Source organism: Macaca mulatta, chromosome 5 (assembly GCF_049350105.2).
Source record: "Macaca mulatta isolate MMU2019108-1 chromosome 5, T2T-MMU8v2.0, whole genome shotgun sequence".
NCBI classification, from domain to species: domain Eukaryota; kingdom Metazoa; phylum Chordata; class Mammalia; order Primates; family Cercopithecidae; genus Macaca; species Macaca mulatta.
Window position 1 is genome coordinate 80946805 of NC_133410.1, and position 22777 is coordinate 80969581.

At 42.7% G+C, this 22777-nt stretch overlaps 1 protein-coding gene across 1 annotated transcript in view; it reads left to right on the forward strand.

Moving 5' to 3' along the window:
- The window catches only part of USP46 (ubiquitin specific peptidase 46), a 123580-nt gene extending 103771 nt beyond the window's left edge, over positions 1-19809 (forward strand). Inside the window, exon 8 of the mRNA XM_078001598.1 lies at positions 19715-19809. Coding sequence (XP_077857724.1) covers positions 19715-19778 — 64 coding nt within the window. The 3' untranslated portion in view covers positions 19779-19809. The remainder of the gene's footprint in view (positions 1-19714) is intronic.
- The last annotated feature ends 2968 nt before the right edge of the window (positions 19810-22777 follow it).

The following is a 22777-nucleotide window of genomic DNA, read 5'->3' on the forward strand; positions in this document are numbered from 1 at the left end:
GGACAAAATCCAAACTCCTTGAGAGATGAGGCCTTGTTTTCTTCTTTCCTCTATGTCAGTGCCTGAAGCAATGTGGCACACAGCAGGTGCTCAATAAACACTGTAATAAATGACTTCGACTACAATGCTCTGCATAATCTCCCTCAAGATCTAGTCTAGTTCCCAGTGAACTGGCTGTGTGACTTTAGGAAAATCATTGAAATTCTCAGGCTTCATCCAGAGTCCCACTCCTTCTAGACTATTTACTGTGTGTTAGCCACACTGGGCTTTAGGGTCTTTGCATCTGTGTGGTTCCTTTTTCTCTCAAGGGTTTTTACCAGGCAGTTCCCTTTTCATTCTCACATCTTCTCCCCTAGCATCTACACACCAAAATGCCACTTTCTCAGTGCTATGGTCTGAAAGTTTGTGTTCCCTGAAAATTCGTATGTTGATTCCAAATTGCCAATGTAATGTTATTAGGAAGTGGGGTCCTTGGGAGGCAATTGAATCATGAGAGTGGAACCCTCATAAATGGGGTTAGTGCTGGTATAAACAAGGCCCAAGGGAGCCTTGCCTCTTCTGCCATGTAAGGACTTAGTGAGAAGTGCTGTCTGCGAACTAGAAAGCAGGCCCTCCCCATACATGAATCTACTGGTGTCTTGATCTTGAACTTCCCAGTCTCTGGAACTGTAAGAAATATACTTCTGTTGTTTATAAGCCATTTGGTCTGTGGCATTTATTATGGACCTAAACAGACTATGAGGACACCTAGTGAAACTTCACAGATGAAGTAGCATGTTCCTATAACAGGCTCCCATAAGACTTTGTACATTTCCTTCACATTGCATATGACTTTGTAATAATACATTTATTTGGTGATTAGTTATTTACTCTCTCCCATGCCTACTAGACTTCAGGTTCCAGAAGAGGAGTGACAGGCTCCTTTGATCACCACTTATTCACCACTATGTCCCCAGAGCCAAGCATACTGTCTGGTACATAACAGTTGCTTAATAATGGTGGAATGAGTGAATTTGCCCTGTGGTGTCTCAGCATTGCTTTGTGGCTATCAATAAGCAGAACGTGTTTTGTAAAAAAAGAAAAAAAAAAGCGTGGAGATTCCTGGCTTTAAGGTTGATGATATTTAGGTTTTAGGCATTCACAGTAACATTCACTGAAACCCAAGATGGGTAGAGGAGTCTGTATTCTCCCCTGGGCACACAGCTGGGGTATGGTGGAGGTTGGGAGAGAAGGAGACCAGGTAGAGGTGGTGCATGGCAGGCAGGATGTTAAGGAGAAAGGTGCAAAAGCAGCAAGAAAAGTAGAGCTTTTGGCTTCCCCTGCACTTTGCACTTAACAGTCCTGGGCGGGTAAACTACCAGTCAGAGAAGGAACACCAGGATGGAGGCAGGGCAAGGAGAGAGGGCAGGGACATGTGATGCTTCAGAGGCTGCAAGGGGTAGAGACATGGAGCCCATTTTTTGGGGAAATGCTTTTCTAGCTCTGTACCTCATGGTTTCCATGAGAAATAAAACAATATTTAGTGTTGCTTAAAGTTTCCATTTTCTCCCTGATTCAGCTATCATAATGTTGTATATCAGCAGGCCAAGAAAACAGAAGGCAGGATGAGAATCAACACTTTGTGAGCGCCTTCAATGGGCTAGGTACTGTGCTAGACAATTTCATATTCTCAGTCTGTCCTATCTCCCTCCCTTCCTTTCTTTTGCTCACTCATTCACTCATTTATATGTCTTTTTTTATTTTTTTATTTTATTTTATTTTATTTTTTATTATTATACTCTAAGTTCTAGGGTACTTGTGCATAACGTGCAGGTTTGTTACATACGTATACTGGTGCCATGTTGCTGTGCTGCACCCATCAACTCGTCAGCACCCAACTACTCGTCATTTACATCAGGTATAACTCCCAATGCAATCCCTCCCCCCTCCCCTCTCCCCATAATAGGCCCCGGTGTGTGATGTCCCCCTTCCCGAGTCCAAGTGATCTCATTGTTCAGTTCCCACCTATGAGTGAGAACATGCGGTGTTTGGTTTTCTGTTCTTGTGATAGTTTGCTAAGAATGATGGTTTCCACCTGCATCCATGTCCCTACAAAGGACACAAACTCATCCTTTTTTATGGCTGCATAGTATTCCATGGTGTATATGTGCCACATTTTCTTAATCCAATCTGTCACTGATGGACATTTGGGTTGATTCCAAGTCTTTGCTATTGTGAATAGTGCTGCAATAAACATACGTGTGCATGTGTCTTTATAGCAGCATGATTTATAATCCTATGGGTATATCCCCAGTAATGGGATGGCTGGGTCATATGGTACATCTAGTTCTAGATCCTTGAGGAATCGCCATACTGTTTTCCATAATGGTTGAACTAGTTTACAATCCCACCAACAGTGTAAAAGTGTTCCTATTTCTCCACATCCTCTCCAGCACCTGCTGTTTCCTGACTTTTTAATGATTGCCATTCTAACTGGTGTGAGATGATATCTCATTGTGGTTTTGATTTGCATTTCTCTGATGGCCAGTGATGATGAGCATTTTTTCATGCGTCTGTTGGCTGTATGAATGTCTTCTTTTGAGAAATGTCTGTTCATATCATTTGCCCACTTTTTGATGGGGTTGTTTGTTTTTTCTTGTAAATTTATTTGAGTTCTTTGTAGGTTCTGGATATTAGCCCTTTGTCAGATGAGTAGATTGCAAAAATGTTCTCCCATTCTGTAGGTTGCCTGTTCACTCTGATGGTAGTTTCTTTTGCTGTGCAGAAGCTTTTTACTTTAATGAGATCCCATTTGTCAATTTTGGCTTTTGCTGCCGTTGCTTTTGGTGTTTTAGACATGAAGGCTTTGCCCATGCCTATGTCCTGAATGGTACTACCTAGGTTTTCCTCTAGGGTTTTTATGGTATTAGGTCTAACATTTAAGTCTCTAATCCATCTTGAATTAATTTTCGTATAAGAAGTAAGGAAAGGATCCAGTTTCAGCTTTCTACTTATGGCTAGCCAATTTTCCCAGCACCATTTATTAAATAGGGAATCCTTTCCCCATTTCTTGTTTTTCTCAGGTTTGTCAAAGATCAGATGGCTGTAGATGTGTGGTATTATTTCTGAGGACTCTGTCCTGTTCCATTGGTCTATATGTCTGTTTTGGTACCAGTACCATGCTGTTTTGGTTACTGTAGCCTTGTAGTATAGTTTGAAGTCAGGTAGTGTGATGCCTCCAGCTTTGTTCTTTTGACTTAGGATTGTCTTGGAGATGCGGGCTCTTTTTTGGTTCCATATGAACTTTAAAGCAGTTCTTTCCAATTCTGTGAAGAAAGTCATTGGTAGCTTGATGGGGATGGCATTGAATCTGTAAATAACCTTGGGCAGTATGGCCATTTTCACAATATTGATTCTTCCTATCCATGAGCATGGTATGTTCTTCCATTTGTTTGTGTCCTCTTTGATTTCACTGAGCAGTGGTTTGTAGTTCTCCTTGAAGAGGTCCTTTACATCCCTTGTAAGTTGGATTGCTAGGTATTTTATTCTCTTTGAAGCAATTGTGAATGGAAGTTCATTCATGATTTGGCTCTGTGTTTGTCTGTTACTGGTGTATAAGAATGCTTGTGATTTTTGCACATTAATTTTGTATCCTGAGACTTTGCTGAAGTTGCTTAACAGCTTAAGGAGATTTTGTGCTGAGACAATGGGGTTTTCTAAATATACAATCATGTCATCTGCAAACAGGGACAATTTGACTTCTTCTTTTCCTAACTGAATACCCTTGATTTCTTTCTCTTGCCTAAGTGCCCTAGCCAGAACTTCCAACACTTTGTTGAATAGGAGTGGTGAGAGAGGGCATCCCTGTCTTGTGCCAGTTTTCAAAGGGAATTTTTCCAGTTTTTGCCCATTCAGTATGATATTGGCTGTGGGTTTGTCAAAAATAGCTCTTATTATTTTGAGATATGTTCCATCAATACTGAATTTATTGAGCGTTTTTAGCATGAAGAGCTGTTGAATTTTGTCAAAAGCCTTTTCTGCATCTATTGAGATAATCATGTGGTTCTTGTCTTTGGTTCTGTTTATATGCTGGATTATGTTTATTGATTTGTGAATGTTGAACCAGCCTTGCATCCCAGGGATGAAGCCCACTTGATCATGGTGGATAAGCTTTTTGATGAGCTGCTGAATCCGTTTTGCCAGTATTTTATTGAGGATTTTTGCATCGATGTTCATCAGGGATATTGGTCTAAAATTCTCTTTTTTTGTTGTGTCTCTGCCACGCTTTGGTATCAGGATGATGTTGGCCTCATAAAATGAGTTAGGAAGGATTCCCTCTTTTTCAATTGATTGGAATAGTTTCAGAAGGAATGGTACCAGCTCCTCCTTGTACCTCTGGTAGAATTCAGCTGTGAATCCATCTGGTCCTGGAGTTTTTTTGGTTGGTAGGCTATTAATTATTGCCTCCATTTCAGAGCCTGCTATTGGTCTATTCAGGGATTCATCTTCTTCCTGGTTTAGTCTTGGAAGAGTGTAAGTGTCCAGGAAATTATCCATTTCTTCTAGCTTTTCTAGTTTATTTGCGTAGAGGTGTTTATAGTATTCTCTGATGGTAGTTTGTATTTCTGTGGGGTCGGTGGTGATATCCCCTTTATCATTTTTTATTGCATCTATTTGATTCTTCTCTCTTTTCTTCTTTATTAGTCTTGCTAGCGGTCTGTCAATTTTGTTGATCTTTTCAAAAAACCAACTCCTGGATTCGTTGATTTTTTGGAGGGTTTTTTGTGTCTCTATCTCCTTCAGTTCTGCTCTGATCTTAGTTATTTCTTGCCTCCTGCTAACTGTCGAATGTGTTTGCTCTTGCTTCTCTAGTTCTTTTAATTGTGATGTTAGAGTGTCAATTTTAGATCTTTCCTGCTTTCTCTTGTGGGCATTTAGTGCTATAAATTTCCCTCTACACACTGCTTTAAATGTGTCCCAGAGATTCTGGTATGTTGTATCTTTGTTCTCATTGGTTTCAAAGAACATCTTTATTTCTGCCTTCATTTCGTTGTGTACCCAGTAGTCATTCAGGAGCAGGTTGTTCAGTTTCCTTGTAGTTTAACGGTTTTGATTGAGTTTCTTAGTCCTGAGTTCTAGTTTGATTGCACTGTGGTCTGAGAGACAGTTTGTTATAATTTCTGTTCTTGTACATTTGCTGAGGAGTGCTTTACTTCCAATCATATGGTCAATTTTGGAATAAGTGCAATGTGGTGCTGAGAAGAATGTATATTCTGTTGATTTGGGGTGGAGAGTTCTATAGATGTCTATTAGGTCTGCTTGCTGCAGAGATGAGTTCAATTCCTGGATATCCTTGTTAACTTTCTGTCTCGTTGATCTGTCTAATGTTGACAGTGGGGTGTTGAAGTCTCCCATTATTATTGTATGGGAGTCTAAGTCTCTTTGTAAGTCTCTAAGGACTTGCTTTATGAATCTGGGTGCTCCTGTATTGGGTGCATATATATTTAGGATAGTTAGTTCTTCCTGTTGAATTGATCCCTTTACCATTATGTAATGGCCTTCTTTGTCTCTTTTGATCTTTGATGGTTTAAAGTCTATTTTATCAGAGACTAGTATTGCAACCGCTGCTTTCTTTTGTTCTCCATTTGCTTGGTAAATCTTCCTCCATCCCTTTATTTTGAGCCTATGTATGTCTCTGCGTGTGAGATGGGTCTCCTAAATACAGCAGATTGATGGGTCTTGATTCTTTATCCAGTTTGCCAGTCTATGTCTTTTAATTGGAGCATTTAGTCCATTTACATTTAAGGTTAATATTGTTATGTGTGAACTTGATCCTGCCATTATGATATTAACTGATTATTTTGCTCATTGGTTGATGCAGTTTCTTCCTAGCCTCTATGGTCTTTACATTTTGGCATGTTTTTGCAATGGCTGGTACCGGTAGTTCCTTTCCATGTTGAATGCTTCCTTCAGGGTCTCTTGTAAGGCAGGCCTAGTGGTGACAAAATCTCTCAGGGGTGTACTCCAGCCTGTGAGGTGTGGGATGTCAGACTGCCCCTAGTGGGGGATGTCTCCCAGTTAGGCTACTCAGGGGTCAGGGACCCACCTGAGCAGGGAGTCTGTCCCTTCTCAGATCTCAACCTCCATGTTGGGAGATCCACTGCTCTCTTCAAAGCTGTCAGACAGAGTCCTTTGCGTCTGCAGAGGTTTCTGCTGCTTTTGTTGTTATCTGTGCCCTGTCCCCAGAGGTGGAGTCTACAGAGACAGGCAGGTTTCCTTGAGCTGCTGTGAGCTCCACCCAGTTCGAGCTTCCCAGCTGCTTTGTTTACCTACTTAAGCCTCAGCAATGGCGGACCCCACTCCCTCAGCCTCGGTGCTGCCTTGCTGCGATATCGCAGACTGCTGTGCTAGCAATGAGGGAGGCTCCATGGGCATGGGACCCTCCCGGCCAGGTGTGGGATATTAACTCCAGGTGTGCCTGTTTGCTTAAAGCGCAGTATTGGGGTGGGAGTTACCCGATTTTCCAGGTGTTGTGTGTCTCAGTTCCCCTGGCTAGGAAAAGGGATTCCCTTTCCCCTTGTGCTTCCCAGGTGAGCGATGCCTCGCCCTGCTTCAGCTCTCGCTGGTCGGGCTGCAGCAGTGGACCAGCACCGATTGTCCGGCACTCCCTAGTGAGATGAACCCAGTACCTCAGTTGAAAATGCAGAAATCACTGGTCTTCTGTGTCGCTCGCGCTGGGAGTTGGAGACTGGAGCTTTTCCTATTCGGCCATCTTCACTCATTTATATGTCTTAAGCACTGTGTTAAGTGGTGAGAATACATTGATGATTGAGACCTGCATGGTTCCTGCTGTCATGGGGCTTACACTTCAGTTTTTTTTTTTTTTTTTTTTTAATCCTCCTACCAACCCATTACAATCTGTATTATCCCTATTTTACAGGTGGGGAAATAGTCTCCAATAGGTTAAGCTGATTTACCCGAGGAAATGGCCTGGATTCAATATTTAATCTATACTCCATTATTAGGTATGTAGAATTTGAATTCCTTCCCACTCAGGATGCTTTGCAGCCCTTGGGAAAGTCACAATCTCTACTAAGAGCCTCACTGTAGAGAAGGCAGTAGGAACAGGGTAGAGGTAAAGGAAGGGGCATGATGGGGGTCTCTGTTCAGAAACAGGAACCTGGCAGAGGCATTGGTGCCCAATAACATCCCTGTCACCCTCACCATTCAGGCACATGTCAGAGTCACCTACTGCAAGTCCTGGGGATTCTCCACACAAAGGATTGCTCTCAGCCTGGCTAGAGGGAGCATGAATGGGCCAGGGAGGGAATACTCCTGGGAGGAGGTCTCAGCCAGTGAGAGCAGAGATGGGGCTGGAGGATAAATATCCTCAAGGGGCATGTCTTACACCATCTCCCAGAGTTCCCCTGCAGGATGAGCCTCAGTTGCCCACAGGAGTCACCTGCTCAATAATGCATGCTTCACTGCCTTCCTTCCCTTTCTTCTCTTATTTCTTCACTTCCTGGGATTGCCTCTAAAATTAACTACTTGCCCTCAAGTCCTTGTCTCAGGTCTGCTTCTGGGAGACTCCATACTAAGAAAGGCAGTAACACTTCATATGCTAGCACCTTCTAGTGTAGACCCTACTATTTAATAGCCATATAGCCTTGGAAAGATCATTTAATTGAGAACTCAGTTTCTTTAGCCTTAGAGATGGGGAATAATATCTTCCATGCCTCCCTCATGGGGTGAATGTGGGGCAAGGATCAAATGAGAAAATGTCTTTGTAAATTATACAGTCCACAGAAACCTGGTGTAGAGTTGGTATACTTAGAGATTTTTCATGGTGTTGAAATGAAATAGTTAAAGTGCATGTGAATATCCAGTTCAAAGGCCACCTCAGGCTAGGTCCCCAGGGATGGGTCTTCTTAACAACATGCCCCAGATTGTGTGGTCAACCAGTGGCAGGGCTGGGGTTTCACACCAAACAATCTGGGACCAGAGCCACTTCCCTTGGCCACCTCACTACACCACCTCCCTGGAAGAGCAGAGCAGTAAGACTTGGGTTCAAGACTGAGCTCTGCTGTTCATTTACTCCTGCTTCTGTTTGCTCATCTTTAAAGTGGAGATTAATGATTACTATCTCTCAGAGTGGTTGTGAGGATTAATTGAAATAATGGACATGCAAAAGCTTTAAAAACTGCAAAGTATTATGCAAATATTATAATTTTGATGTGGATAACAGAGAAGATCCAGAAGAAAGAGAAGCCAGCATGCTGACTTAGAGTGATGGGCATAGCAGAGGTGACAGAGAACAGGGGGAGGCTCACGAAACCCATGTCTGTTTCTTCCTGGGAACAGAGGAAGATTGCATTTCCCAGCCTCCCTTGCAGTTAGTAGGGACTCCTCACTGAGTTCTGGTCAGAGGGGTATAAGTGATGCTCGCTTCTTCCAGCCTGCACCTAAATCCTCCCATATGCTCCTCCTTGCTCTACCTTCTTCCCTCTTCTGCTGATCAGATGCAGAAGTTCTATGTAACCCCAAGGCTCAGCTAGAAGGCAGCCCCCTCGGCTGCCTCCCCAACAGTCAGATGAACTTTACAGGAGCAAGAAATACAGTTGTCTTCTGTGATGCCACTGAGAGTGGGGTTATTTGTGAGCATACCTAATTGAGCAGATGACAATATATACCTAGTTTTATTTTGTTTTCTTTTATTTTACTTTTTTGCCCAGACCAAATAGCAATCACATTCTAGAATTCAAGAGTACATCAGTTGGGTAGAGAATAGTTTTTTTTTTAAAAGCTGACCAGAGATGAAATTCTTGCTCCATACTGTTTTAACTAGCAAACAGGCCAACAAATAATCTGCTGTCACTTTAACTTCACTTTCTAACAAAATGAAAAACAGGATTTAAAAAATAGTAATTCTTTGAAACTTTGGGGATACATGCTCTGGTATTAATCCTATTCCCAAATCTCGTTATCCCATGGAGAATCCCTGATACAATTTACAGGGGCTGGAGCTCTATTTGGAAAACAAAAAGTGCAATCATCTCTTTAGGATGGAGGTTTTTCCTGGGGGGAGGGGTGTGATTTGTGGAATGTGGTTTAAGTTAAGCTTTCGCAGTAGGGGTATTTCATATGAACAGGGATTATTCTCTTGGCTAAACCCTTTAGAAGGTCACTGTGATCAGCAGCAAAGGGCAGCATATCTATTTTAGGCACCAGGCTCAAATTTGGAATTGAAGAAAAACACAAAATGAAACCTGCCCACTCCATGAAAACAAGGTTTTGGGAGGTAGACAAAACTGCGGGTCAGGAATCTCAGCTATCAAAATCACTGCAGCAACCTCTAAACAACCGAAAGGGGTTTGTCATAGCGTGAAATTTAAAGAGTGGAAATATAGCATGAGCCCGCTGAATCTCTGCGGCATTATGGTGGTTTACTTTATATTTCAGATTAAGAAGAGTTTCTGGGTTTAGCATGCAAGAACTGGGTTCTTTTTCTTGCTGCAGAATTTTTTTGGTGAATCCAAATGGTAGAACTTTATGAGAATCACTTTCCTTTCTGGGGTCTGAGAGATCTAGGAAATCTACTTTATTAGGCAGTTCATTAGTTCCTAATTGCAATCACTCAAATCACTTGCCCTCCCCAGATTTATAAACACATAGGCACTGTATTACCTGACAGAAACAGTGGCATCCTCTTCCCAAGCTCTCAGCAGTCCTAAGTTCTGGGAGGAGGACCAAGAAGATCTTTTGTTTGCACATCTCTCTAATCAAGTCTGCTGGTCCTGGGACTGTTTTCATTCAAGTCACATCAGTGAGGCGTCCCTTCTCTGCTTTCTCACTAACTTATCAACTAGGCTTCTTCTTTATGACAGTAAATGTATTGCAAGCTAGTTTAAGTGAAAGTGGGAGATTATTGATTCATCTGGATGAAAACTTGAGCTCTATATCCAGTTTCAAGTACAATTTGATTCAGGGCTCAAATAATGGCACCAAGATCCAATCTATCTTCCCTCTTTTCTTTTGTATCACTTATGTTTCCTTTTCTCTCTCTCTGTCTTTCAGCTGTCTTTCCTCAATTTTAGCTCAAGTGCCCAACTGGTTAAAAGATGGCTGTAGTCCTAGGTCTTCCAATATCTGAGGTTCAAGTTCATCAAGGAGCACCTGCTTCTCTTCTGGCATTTCCACAAAAGGTCTCATTGCATTTCACTAGCTCTGCTTAGAACTAATATTGCTACCTCAGACTAATCACTGTGGTGAGGAGTTTGAATGAGCCACTTGGCTTTAGTCACATGCTTCTTCATCTCTGTGCTTCATGGGGTGATGTCTTGGGAGCAGCGGGAGGGCTGGTGTGCATCTGAACCACATGACATAAGAATAGGTGAGCGTGGATTTCCAAAAAATAAAAATGAAAACAGGACCTATTATGGATACTGGATGACCCAAAATCAACAAATGCCCATTGCCATTCCTACCTAAACCTGTGTTCTACATTAAGACAACTGAAGTCTTTAATCCCCTAAATATTAAAGGGAGACCTCAATTTTCCCAATAGTTTTACTCTAGATAAAATTTGCTTGAGAAATTTTATCTAGAGTGTGAATCCAAGTGTCCTGGGGAAATAAAGTTTCAGATAAGAAAGATGTTTCTGGAAATACAGATATGCTGTCAGTATTGTCAACTTAAAAATAATCAAAATGGTCAGCATCAAATTTAAAGAAAATTTATTCAAGTGCAAAGTGTGAGGATGGACCACCCAGAAACATCAACTCCAAAGGAATAGAGTAAGGATTCACAAATAGGAAAGTTAAGGTTTTATTTATTTATATTGGCAGAGCCAGAGGGGTTTTTTAGCAGGATTACAACATTATTCAGCCAAGGTTGTTGCATAGTTACAGCAATTTAATTGCTTATAGGCAGTTTTTCTATTTAGAAAGGGTACATTTAACTATTTCACTTTTTTTTTTTTTTTTTTTTTTTTTTTTTTTTTTTTACAGAGGATGTAATAGTCATGAGTTTTCTATCATCTGGTCAGTTAATCTATAATCTGAGAACAGATGTTGTAACCACATTTGACTCAGATCAGAGTCACATCTTTCTCAAGACTTAAAGTGTTTTGGGGGCTCCAATGGCTTTTACATTATATTTATCTTCACAGCCTTGAACAAAAAAGGGTAGAAAGAAGAGGTGTTTATTGGGGGAAACCCACCCCTGGTATTCAACATGGGTCCTTTTCTATTTTCCCTAAGTGTCGGCTGGTCTGAGAAATAAAGGGAAAGAGTACAAAAGAGAGAAATTTTAAAGCTGGGTGTCCAGGGGAGACATCACATGTCGGCAGGTTCTGTGATGCCCCCCAAGCCGCTAAACCAGCAAATTTTTATTAGTGATTTTCAAAAGGGGAGGGAGTGTACGAATCGGGTGTGGGTCACAGAGATCACATGCTTCACAAGGTAATAAAATATCACAAAGCAAATGGAGGCAGGGTGAGATCGCAGGACTGGAGTGGAATTAAAATTACTAATGAAGTTTTGGGCATGCATTGTCATTGATAACATCTTATCAGGGGACAGGGTTTGAGAGCAGACAACTGGTCTGACCAAAATTTATTAGGTGGGAATTTCCTCATCCTAATAGGCCTGGGAGTGCTACGGGAGACCTGGGTTTATTTCATCCCTTATCTACAACCATAAAAGACAGACGTTGCCAAAGCAGCCAATTCAGAGGCCTCCCCTTAGGAACGCATTCTCTTTCTCAGGGATGTTCCTTGCTGAGAAAACTCAGTGATAGTTCTCCTATTTGCTTTTGAAAGAAGAGAAATATGGCTCTGTTCCACCCGGCCCACAGGCAGCCAGACTTTAAGGTTATCTCCCTTGTTCCCTGAAAATCACTGTTACCCTGTTGTTAAGGTGCCCAGATTTCATATTGTTCAAACACACATTCTCTACAAACAATTTGTGCAGTTAACACAATCATCACAGGGTCCTGAGTTGACATACATCCTCAGCTTATGAAGATGATGGGATTAAGAGATTAAAGTAAAGACAGACATAGGAAATCACAAGGATATTGATTGGGGAAGTGATAAGTGTCCATGAAATCTTCACAATTTATGTTCAGAGATTGCAGTAAAGACAGGCATAATAAATTATAAAAGTATTAATTTGGGGAACTAATAATGTCCATGAAATCTTCACAATTGAGGTTCTTCTGCCATGGCTTCAGCCGGTCCCTCTGTTCAGGGTCCCTGACTTCCCACAACAGGTGTTGACTCCAGCAGCTGTAATATCAGCATTTGTCCCTGGGCAGTGTGCTCAGCACACTGATGTGTTTCTATGCCCAACAGAGAAAAATGCAGACAATAGAAATGAGAATGTGAGATTGCCAGCTCCTCTGTGGATGGGCCAGGGACCCACTGGGAGTCAGGGATCCTTATTGACTCATTGTCCACTCACCAGCCTGCCACTCTGCTCCTGGATGGCCATTGTCTTCACTCTTTTTGAGTTTATAAAGACCTTGTGTTTCCTAAGATTTAGAAGCCTAAATGCATCACGTGTCATCTTTCGCTTACAGTTAGAATGAGTGGATAAGTTTTTCCTAAAATTGGTCTTGCTGCCTTTAAATTTCATTCCCATGAGAATGTAAGCTCCGTGTAAACAAGGAATTTTCCTATTTTCTTCCCTGTTGTATCCTTGGTATGTAGAAAAGAGAGGGCCTCGAATAAAATAGGCAGCCTCCCCAAATCCTCCAGTTTCTCCAATCTTTTTGGGTTTGAACCTGGAGGGCCATCACTGGGAAGGACTCTGGGAGGACTCTGGAGATGACAGTCACAGAGAAGGAGACAAGGCATCTACCAGCAGGACCCTAGCATGTACTGAAATCTGGAGGAGCCCTTTCAAGGAAGTGAACTCATACTGTCCTGGCATGTACCCACACCTCTCTAACAGTGGTTTCAAAGATGTGGAGTCCCTAGCGAGTGAAGGTGGATTAGGGCCTCAATGGCAGACACAGAGTCTGGCTCTTTTCTGGACCTTTCAGTGATGACTTCTTTAAGTGTCCTAGAAAAACACTAGGTTAATAGGTAATACCATTCAGGACATAGGCATGGGCAAGGACTTCATGACTAAAACACCAAAAGCAACGGCAACAAAAGCCAAAATGGACAAATGGAATCTAATTAAACTAAAGAGCTTCTGCACAGCAAAAGAAACTACCATCAGAGTGAACAGGCAACCCACAGAATGGGAGAAAATTTTTACAATCTATACATCTGACAAAGGGCTAGTATCCAGATTCTACAAAGAACTTAAACAAATTTACAAGAAAAAAATCAACCCCATCAAAAAGTGGGCAAAGGATATGAATAGACTTCTCAAAAGAAGACATTCATACAGCCAACAGACATATGAAAAAATGCTCATCATCACTGGCCATCAGAGAAATGCAAATCAAAACCACAATGAGATACCATCTCACACCAGTTAGAATGGCGATCATTAAGAAGTCAGGAAACAGCAGGTGCTGGAGAGGATGTGGAGAAATAGGAATACTTTTATACTGTTGGTGGGACTGTAAACTAGTTCAACCATTGTGGAAGACAGTGTGGTGATTCCTCAAGGATCTAAAACTAGAAATACCATTTGACCCAGCCATCCCATTGCTGGGTATATACCCAAAGGATTATAAATCATGCTACTATAAAGACACATGCACACGCATGTTTATTGCGGCACTATTCACAATAGCAAAGACTTGGAACCAACCCAAATGTCCATCAGTGACAGACTGGATTAAGAAATTTGGCACATATACACCATGGAATACTATGCAGCCATAAGAAAGGATGAGTCCATGTCCTTTGTAGAGACATGGATGCAGCTGGAAACCATCATTCTCAGCAAACTATTGCAAGAACAGAAAACCAAATACCACATGTTCTCACTCAAAGGTGGGAATTGAACAATGAGAACACTTGGACACAGAGTGGGGAATATCACACACCGGGACCTGTCATGGGGTGGGGGAGTGGGGAAGGGATAGCATTAGGAGATATACCTAATGTAAATGATGAGTTAATGGGTGCAGCACACCAACATGGCACACGTATACATATGTAACAAACCTGCATGTTGTGCACATGTACCCTAGAACTTAAAGTATGATTTAAAAAAAAAAAAAAAAACCCCACTAGGTTAATATGGCCCAAGAAATTGCAGGTAAACTGAAGAACAGCCTTGCTTCCAATAGAGAAAGTTCAGTTGAGTGTTTCTCCATGTCATATGGCCACTAGATATTCTCGCTCATGCAATCACTTATAGGTACCCACCCCTCTCTGACATCAATGGGAAGATTTACAGTTAATTCTGGCAGGTTGAAAACATTCACTTACCTCAGTCGACCACTTCATTCCCACCATCAGTGTACAATAAAGGAACAACCAAAGGCAAAATCACAGGAGGACACCAACCGAATAGTTAATGCCCTCTTTCCTAATTCCTTTCTCCACTAGGTTCTGAAAACACATGAAAACAGAAAAGAGGCTTTACAGCCATCTTTATCCCAGGCAGAAATTGGAGTATTTCTCTCTGGCAAAACCTATCAGTCAAGGAGAAAAGAATTAGTGGTATCAAGCTCTATCATACAAACAATTATTGATCTCTAGCTCGATATCATACCAGAGAAGCCCACCAGTCAACAGCCCTGTGCTCTCCATTTCCATTATTCCTCATTTTGTTCCCAAACTAATTTATGAGGACTTATAAAGATACAATAGGCCAGGTGTGGTGGCTCGCACCTGTAATCCCAGCACTTTGGGAGGCCAAGGTGGGCAGATCACCCGAGGTCAGGAGTTCGAGATCAGCCTGGCCAACATGGTGAAACCCCATCTATACTAAAAATACAAAACATTAGCTGGGCATGGTGGCACGTGCCTGTAATCCCAGTTACACGGGAGGCTGAGGCAGGAGAATCGCTTCAACTTGGGAGGCTGAGGTTACAGTGAGCCGAGATTGCACCATTGCACTCCAGCCTGGGCAAGAAAAGCAAAACCCCATCTCAAAAAAATAAAAAAATAAAGATACAATAGTCAGGCTGACAAAATGTAAACAAAATGTAAACTCACACTGGCTAAGGGGAACATGCATTTGGCTCACTCTTTCAATGGACAGTTCTAAAACGGAATAGGGCAGTTAGTCTTTGCTCTTACTATGCCCATCTCCCCTAGTGATGGTTGCCATGGAATCTTCATCAGGACTCCGCTTCTGCAGATTTAGTGTCTGGCCTTGGGGGTACCTCAACAAAATTCCAGTAAGCTGTGCTTCTATTTTAACTGATGTTGCTCTGCTGTGTCTGTTACTATTAGCGTACACATTTCTGTTTCCATTACAGCTGATGAAGACACCTCTTGGGTACCTTCTGTCGTGGGTTTTGACTTCTAACCCTACAATCCATTAGATCCCTAAAGAAGATTAAAGAGATGATGGAGGTTGATTTTAAAAAGAAAAAAATTTCATTGTAAGTGTTGACTTCTAAAGCTTTCCTGCCCCAGGGGGAGTATTACTTAGATATCTGTTTTGCCACAGAAGTTCCCATGAAGGAGCAAGGGTGATTTGCACTCTCTAGGAATCATGTTTTGGAACTTCAGAGTGCTCTCACTGAAGCAATGATGTGATTCAGCTCAACTCAGGGCACACCCTGTGCACTATACATTGACTATGTGGAAGCATAAAGCACATATATTTTCTTCTGAAAGCATGAGGAGACTCCTGTCTGATGTTTCTCAAATATCTAAACAGTACAATATGTACAGTAGCACATTTTGTCTTGCTACAAAATGGCCCAGCAAAGCAGAACTTTATGTCTTTATTAAAAATGGATAGGACAAAGAATTGTGTACACAAATAAGGTATTTTTAGTTCTGTACATACTCAGAACATATATTGAGTACCTATCATGTACCAGGCATTGTGCTAGGTGTTGGTGATACAACAACAAAGAAAACCTTTCCCTCCTCAAGGGGTTCCCAGTCTAGAGGGGAAACATACATGTACATAAGCACTTCACAATAACACACATTGATCGGTTTGTTTTCTTTCTTTCTTTTCTTTCTTTTTCTTGCTTTCTCTTTTTTTTCTCTTTCTTTCTTTCTTTCCTTTCTTTGTTTCTTTTCTTTCTTTCTTTCTTTCTTTCTTTTTCTTTCTTTCTTTCTTTTTTTTTCTTTCTTTTCTTCTCTTTCTCTCTCTCTTTCTTCCTTCTTTCCTTTCTTCCTTCCCTCTTTCCTTCCTTCCTTCCTTCCCTCCCTCCCTTTCTCCTTTCCTTCTTTCCTTCCTTCCCTCTTTCCTTTCTTCCTTCCTTCCTTCCTTCCTTCCTTCCTTCCTTCCTTCCTTCCTTCCTTCTTTCCTTCCCTCCCTCCCTCCCTCCCTCCCTTTCTCCCTTCCTTCCCTTCCTTCCTTCCTTCCTTCCTTCCTTCCTTCCTTCCTTCCTTCCTTCCTTCCTTCCTTCCTTCCTTCCTTCCTTCTTTCCTTCCTTTCTTCTTTCCTCTTTCTCTCTCTCTTTCTTTTTTCTTTCTTTCCTTCTTCTCTTTCTGTCTCTGTCTCTCTGTCACCCAGGCTGGAGTCCAGTGGTGTGATGATGGCTCACTATAGTCTCCAAGTCCTGGGCTCAAAGCATCTTCTTACCTCAGCCTCCCAAGTACCTGGGATTACAGCCATGCATGATCATGGCCAGCTAACTTTTTAATTTTTTTGTTACCCATGCTTCAGGCAATGCTCCCACCTCAACCTCCCAAAGCACTGGGATTATAGGCGTGAGCCACCATGCCTGGCCAATACTTTCAAATTGGTTAAATTGGTTTATACAACATGCTGTAGAAGTACATGAAGCATCATTGAATTATTTCCACAGGGCTGGGGGTATGGTATGACATGTGGCAGGAGAATTAGTGGGCTAGGGTGGAGTATGCAAGCCTTCACAGAGAAGATTACTTGTAAGCTGAGAGCCAAAGGAAGAAAATACAGCCTGGCCAAAGTGGTGGCAGGGGAAAAGTGGGAGTGCCCAGAGACCACGTCTAAGTCTTACAGGCCATGCAAAGTAATGGCAAAAATCGCGATTACTTTTGCACCAACCTAATACTAACAAAAATCTATATTTTCACTTTTTATTCAGAGCAGAAGACAAATAAGATCATGTTTGTTAGGCATCCTGTAAAAATTGCCATTAGCCTAATCATGTGGCCTAGTAGCTAGAATACCCTTGGAAGATACAGGTGCAGCCACCTCAAGGAAGGAGTTGGCCCACCTGGATGGTACTGCTGGCCCTGACTGCCCTCGGGCATCAGAAGGGGACTTAGAAAATTTTGATGAAGGCAGCTGGGCATGGTGGCTCATGCCTATAATCCCAGCACTTTAGGAGGCTGAGGTGGGTGGATCACCTGAGGTCAGGAGTTCGAGACCATCCTGGCCAACATGGCAAAACCCCATCTCTACTAAAAGTTCAAAAATTAGCCGGGTGTGGTGGTGGGCATCTATAATCCCAGCTACTCGAGAGGCTGAGACAAGAGAATTGCTTGAACCCGGGAGGCAGAGGTTGCAGTGAGCCGAGATCACGCCACTGCACTCCAGCCTGGGTGACAAGAGTGAGACTCCATCTAAGAAAAAAAAAAGAAAATTTTGATGAAGGCACTCCAAGGTACAGGGCCCTCTATAAGGCACTCCAAGGTACAGGGCCCTCTATAAGGCACAGGTCTAAGGACAGTGCTGCCCACAATAACCTTCTTGGTTTTATCCATATGGGGGTATGCAATTGACACAGCAAGCCATTGGCACTGCCTGAGATCTTGGCAAATCCTTACGTATGGGATACCACTAATGGTGAGAAGGCTGCTTGGAAGTGGGCTGGACCCACAGCACAGGGATTCTGGAAGTGACTCTGAGGCAGAGATTTGCATGTAGGAGGTATAGTGGAGAGTGGTCTCAATATCAGCAAGTGTGGTGGCTGAGGGCAGTGGTAAGTGAAGCGAGTTTGGGCAGAAAGAGAAGCTGAACCAAGGCACAATGTAACAAAGGCCACAACTGATTCCAAGGGGAGATCTGGGGCTGGAGGACCTTTCAGATTTATCGCAAATTGAGGCAAAGTGGGTAAACTGTAACCCCACCCCTTTACCACACATCATTCCAGCCTTGTGTGGGATTGCCTCAGGGAGGGTGTGTGACCTTGGCTGAGATAATTCTCTTCAGCCAAGGACAGTTTCTGGTGAGAGACTCTGCTGAGAGCGGTCAACAGCCAACACTCCCAGGCACTATGGGAAGGAGTACTTCCTCCTGTGGTGGGGGATGGAGGGGTTGGTTTAATCATCACAGGCAAACTGTGAAATAGGGATTCTTTGTCATGAATGATGAAACATGACTATTAGGATAGTCACAGTCAAACCCGTGGATGATACATCTAAGAAACCCCAAGTTTGTCTTTTTGAATTAAATAGTAAGAATTTGATGCCTTGGAGGAGTGCGTGTGGGTGCCTGTGTGCGTGTGTGTCTGTGTGTGTGTGTGTGTGTATGTGTATTAGTCAGGGTTCTCCAAGGAAACAGAACCAGCGGAATGTGTGTGGGTGCCTGTGTGTGTGTGTGTGTACAGAGAGAGAGAAAGAGAGAGAGGAGAGAGATTAAGGCATTGTCTCAAGCAATAGTGAAGATTGGCAAGTTCAGAATCTGCGGAGTGGGCGGGCAGGCTGGAGACCTAGGGAAGAGTCACGGTCCTGAGGCCATGTGCTGGCAGAATTCCTGCTTGTTCTTGAGAAGGTCAGACTTTATTCTGTTAATGCCTCCACTGATTGGATGAGGCATACCCACACCCACACTAGGAAGCATAATCTGCTTGATATGGTTTGGCTCTGTGGCCCCACTCAAATCTTATCTCAAATTGTAATCCCCACATGTTGAGGGAGGGAGGTGAGTGATTGGCTCATGGAGGCAGTTTCCCCCATGCAGTTCTCATGACAGTGGGTGAGTTCTCATTTGATCTGATAATTTTATAAGGGCTTTCCCCCCGTGCTCACTCTCTCTCCTGTCACCTTGTAAAGAAGGTGTTTGCTTCCCCTTTGCCTTCTGCCATTATTGTAAGTTTCCTGAGGCTGCCCCAACCATGTGGAACTGTGAGTCAATTAAACCTCTTTCCTTTAATATAATATAAATTCCTGGGTAATTTATATTATCCAGTATCTGGTAGTATCTTTATATTAGGATGGTGCAAAAGTAATCGCGTTTTTTGTCCATTAAAATTAATAATTAAAGGTAATTAATTTTATGCTAACCTAATAGTAGTGTGACAATGGACTGATACACTGCTTTACTCAAAGTCTGTTGATTCAAATGTTAATATCATCTAAAAAGTACCTTCACAGATACATCTAGAATAATGTTTGACCAAATATCTGGGTACCATGGCCTAGCCAAGTTGACACATAAAATTAACCATCAATGCTTATATTAGAGAGGGGTGGGGGGATTTGGGTTGTGGGACAGTAGGAGGAAGCAGTTTCATTGTCACTCTTCTGTCTCCTATTTTATGACCAAACATGTCACTCTCATATGCACCATGCCCCTGCTGGGACTGGGTAACTGGTTCCAGGGGCACGGAGTTCTCAGGAAGAGTAGAGTATGGATCCATCAGGCCTCTGCACAGTGCCAAGCAACTCAGGCAATTGAATAAACACTCATTTGCTTGTCTTTTTCAGGCCCCACTGTCACTGTACCTGGAGGTCTCCTCAGTTTATCCAGGGTTACACTTGGCTGGGGTAACTCAGTGATGAAGAGAAGCCCAAAGAGTGATGTAAGTATCTCAGATATAATCTTCCATCTCTCTTCCCCTGCCTCAACTAATGACCTATACACAAACTCCTTTCAAAATCCATGTGCATAGCATGTTCGTATTTTCCTTTTTTATCCTGTGGAAGCTTCAGATCTCCTGGTTGAACACTTATTTGAGACAAAAGCAAGACCTAGTAGTAGATTCATTTTTCAACAAAAAAATAACTTAGTAGAACAATCCAGTTTACTTTTACATTTCGCCTACCTTCCAGTTTAATCACACTCTCCATAACCTATGAACACACAGAAGCCCCCAGGTAAACATGTGCGTTTCTTATCCACAGAAAAATGCTTAGAGACCTTTTCAGCTAGAGTAATTGTGTATGTGGTTTAATTATTATTTTACAATATCTCAGAGTCATTTCTTGTTTGAATATTTTCTATCCATTAAGTCCAGCCTGGACTGGAGAAGAGAAAATTGTTCAGTGAAAAATTAGTAGCATTTCCCCTCCTGCATGGGGAAAGGGTGTACTGTTTGTGTGAGAGTCAGGGTTGGGGGATTGTCTGCCACTGTCACTTATCTTTGTGTTAGTAAGTTCCTTTGTTCCCTCTTAATGCTCTGCAAAGCTTTATTTATTTATTTATTTATTTTTGAGATGGAGTCTTGCTCTGTGGCCCAGGCTGGAGTGCAGTGGCGCGATCTCGGCTCACTGCAAGCTCCACCTCCTGGGTTCACGCCATTCTCCTGCCTCAGCCTTCCCAGTATCTGGGACTACAGGTGCCCGCCACCACACCCGGCTAATTTTTTTTGTATTTTTAGTAGAGATGGGATTTCACCATGTTAGTTAGGATGGTCTTGATCTCCTGACCTCGTGATCCGCCCGCCTTGGCCTCCCAAAGTGCTGGGATTACAGACTTGAGCCACTGCGCCCGGCTCAAAGCTTTTTTAATCTGAAGAAATTGATTTCTGCCTCTCCTCCTCTATTCTATTTCTCTGATTAAATAAAGCATTTGAATTTAAAGGAATTTCAGGGAGGGTATTTTTAATGTTTCTGTAGATTATATTGTTATAGACTGAATGTGTCTCCCCAAATTTGTACATTGAAATCTTAACTGCCAAGGTGATGGTATGAGGAAGCAAGGCCTTTGGGCATTGATTAAACCACAAGGGCAGAAGAACCCTCTTGGGTGGGATTAATACCCTCATAAAAGACCCAGACAGAGACCACTCACTCCTTCCACCACGTGAGAACACAGAAACAGGGCCCTCACTAAGCACCAAATCTGCTGATGCCTTGATCTTGGACTTCCCAGTCTCCAGAACTGTGAGAAATAAATGTCTGTTGCCTAAAAGTCACCCAGTTAATGATACTTTGTTACAGCAACCCCATGGTAAACCCCCTCTCTAGTAAAAATACAAAAACTAGCTGGGTGTGGTAGTGCACGCCTGTAGTCCCAACTACTCGGGAGGCTGAGGCAGGAGAATGTCTTGAACCTGGGAGGCAGAGGTTGCAGTGAGCTAAGATTGTGCCACCGCACTCCAGCCTGGTGACAGAGTGAGACTCTGTCTCAAAAAAAGAGAAAAATCTAGTCTTTCTTCTGCCTCTGACCTGGTCCCACCCAACCTCTCTCCACAGGGCAGCAGAGTTTTCTAATACATCCTATTGTTCTTATTGAATTAAATGGTAATTGTGTGATGTGTGTGTGTTTGTGTGTGTGTGTGTGTGTGTGTGTGTAGGGAGTGCCTGTTGCAAAGGTATTGCCACCAGTGGATAACTGTCACTCCCATCTCCTTTCCTTTCCTCTCTTCTGCCTCCCATTGTGCCACATCGCAAGTGTGCTGCTTGCAGCCTTTCTATACTTTTCCATGGTTGTGCATTGCATAATTGGATGTTTCCTACCCTGGCATTCTGAAGGCAGGATTATGTCCCAACTGCTTTGGTGAGCCTCTCTGTAGCAGGCCCTCCTGGTTGTCTTCCCCCTAATTTTTCCAATCCCCCTTTCCCTCGTCTGTTTTCCACTATAGAAGCTGAAAAGGCCAGATACTCACTTTCCCAGCACCCTCCCTGTTTCATCTACCCTGTGCTAGGATGGCTGTGTGATTTGCTCCTGGTTGATTTGACATAAGGGGAAGTTGGCTGGTGGAAACTTCAGATAAATGTTTTTCTCTCTGATAAAAGTGGAGAGCGCACAAGAGGAAACTTTGGTGTTCTTCTTCTTCCTCCTTTTGGATGTGGCATGAGAAGCTTGGGAGGGTGTGATACCTGGAGCTATTACAGCCATCTTGTGACCATGAGGCATTCAGATAAAAAGCCAACATTCTGAGGTTAGTGAAGGAGAAAGATAGCAAGAGGCTAGATGGAAACAGCAACATATTCCTGAGTCTGCTCCCCTCTGATTTTCTAATTAAATAAACAACTTGTCCTTAGCATTTAAACCACTTTTTTGGGAGTGCAGCTGTTTTCAGTCAAAAGCAGTCTTAACTGATGCACAAGCCACGTGCCTGGCACAATGGGGTTCAATATATTTATTTATTGGATAAAGGAATGAGAATGAATAAATGAAGCTCCTACCTCTACTATACCTGCCTGCACTCCAGCCATCCTTGAGTGTTAACAGGACCTCACCTGGAAGACTTAAAGCCTGGGCTGGAATCATTTGAGAGGATGTTCACTTGCTTGGCTGATGCTGGGAAGGGCCAAACCTCTGGAGCATGGAACAGCTGGGGCTCCTTGGGCATCTCTCTCTGTATTTCTGTTGTTTTCCCACATGATCTTTCTAGCATTACAACTTCAAAGTATAGACTTTTTACTGGGTGGCTGAGGGCTACAAAGGTGTGCACTTCACATGGCAGACAGAGAGAGAGAGAGAGCAAGCCAGGAGGAAGGTGTGTCTTTTATATGACCTAGTCTCAGAAGTCACATAGCATCACTTCTGTTCTACTGTATAGGGCCAAGCAGTCATGAGGCTCCCTAGCTGGAAAAGGAGAA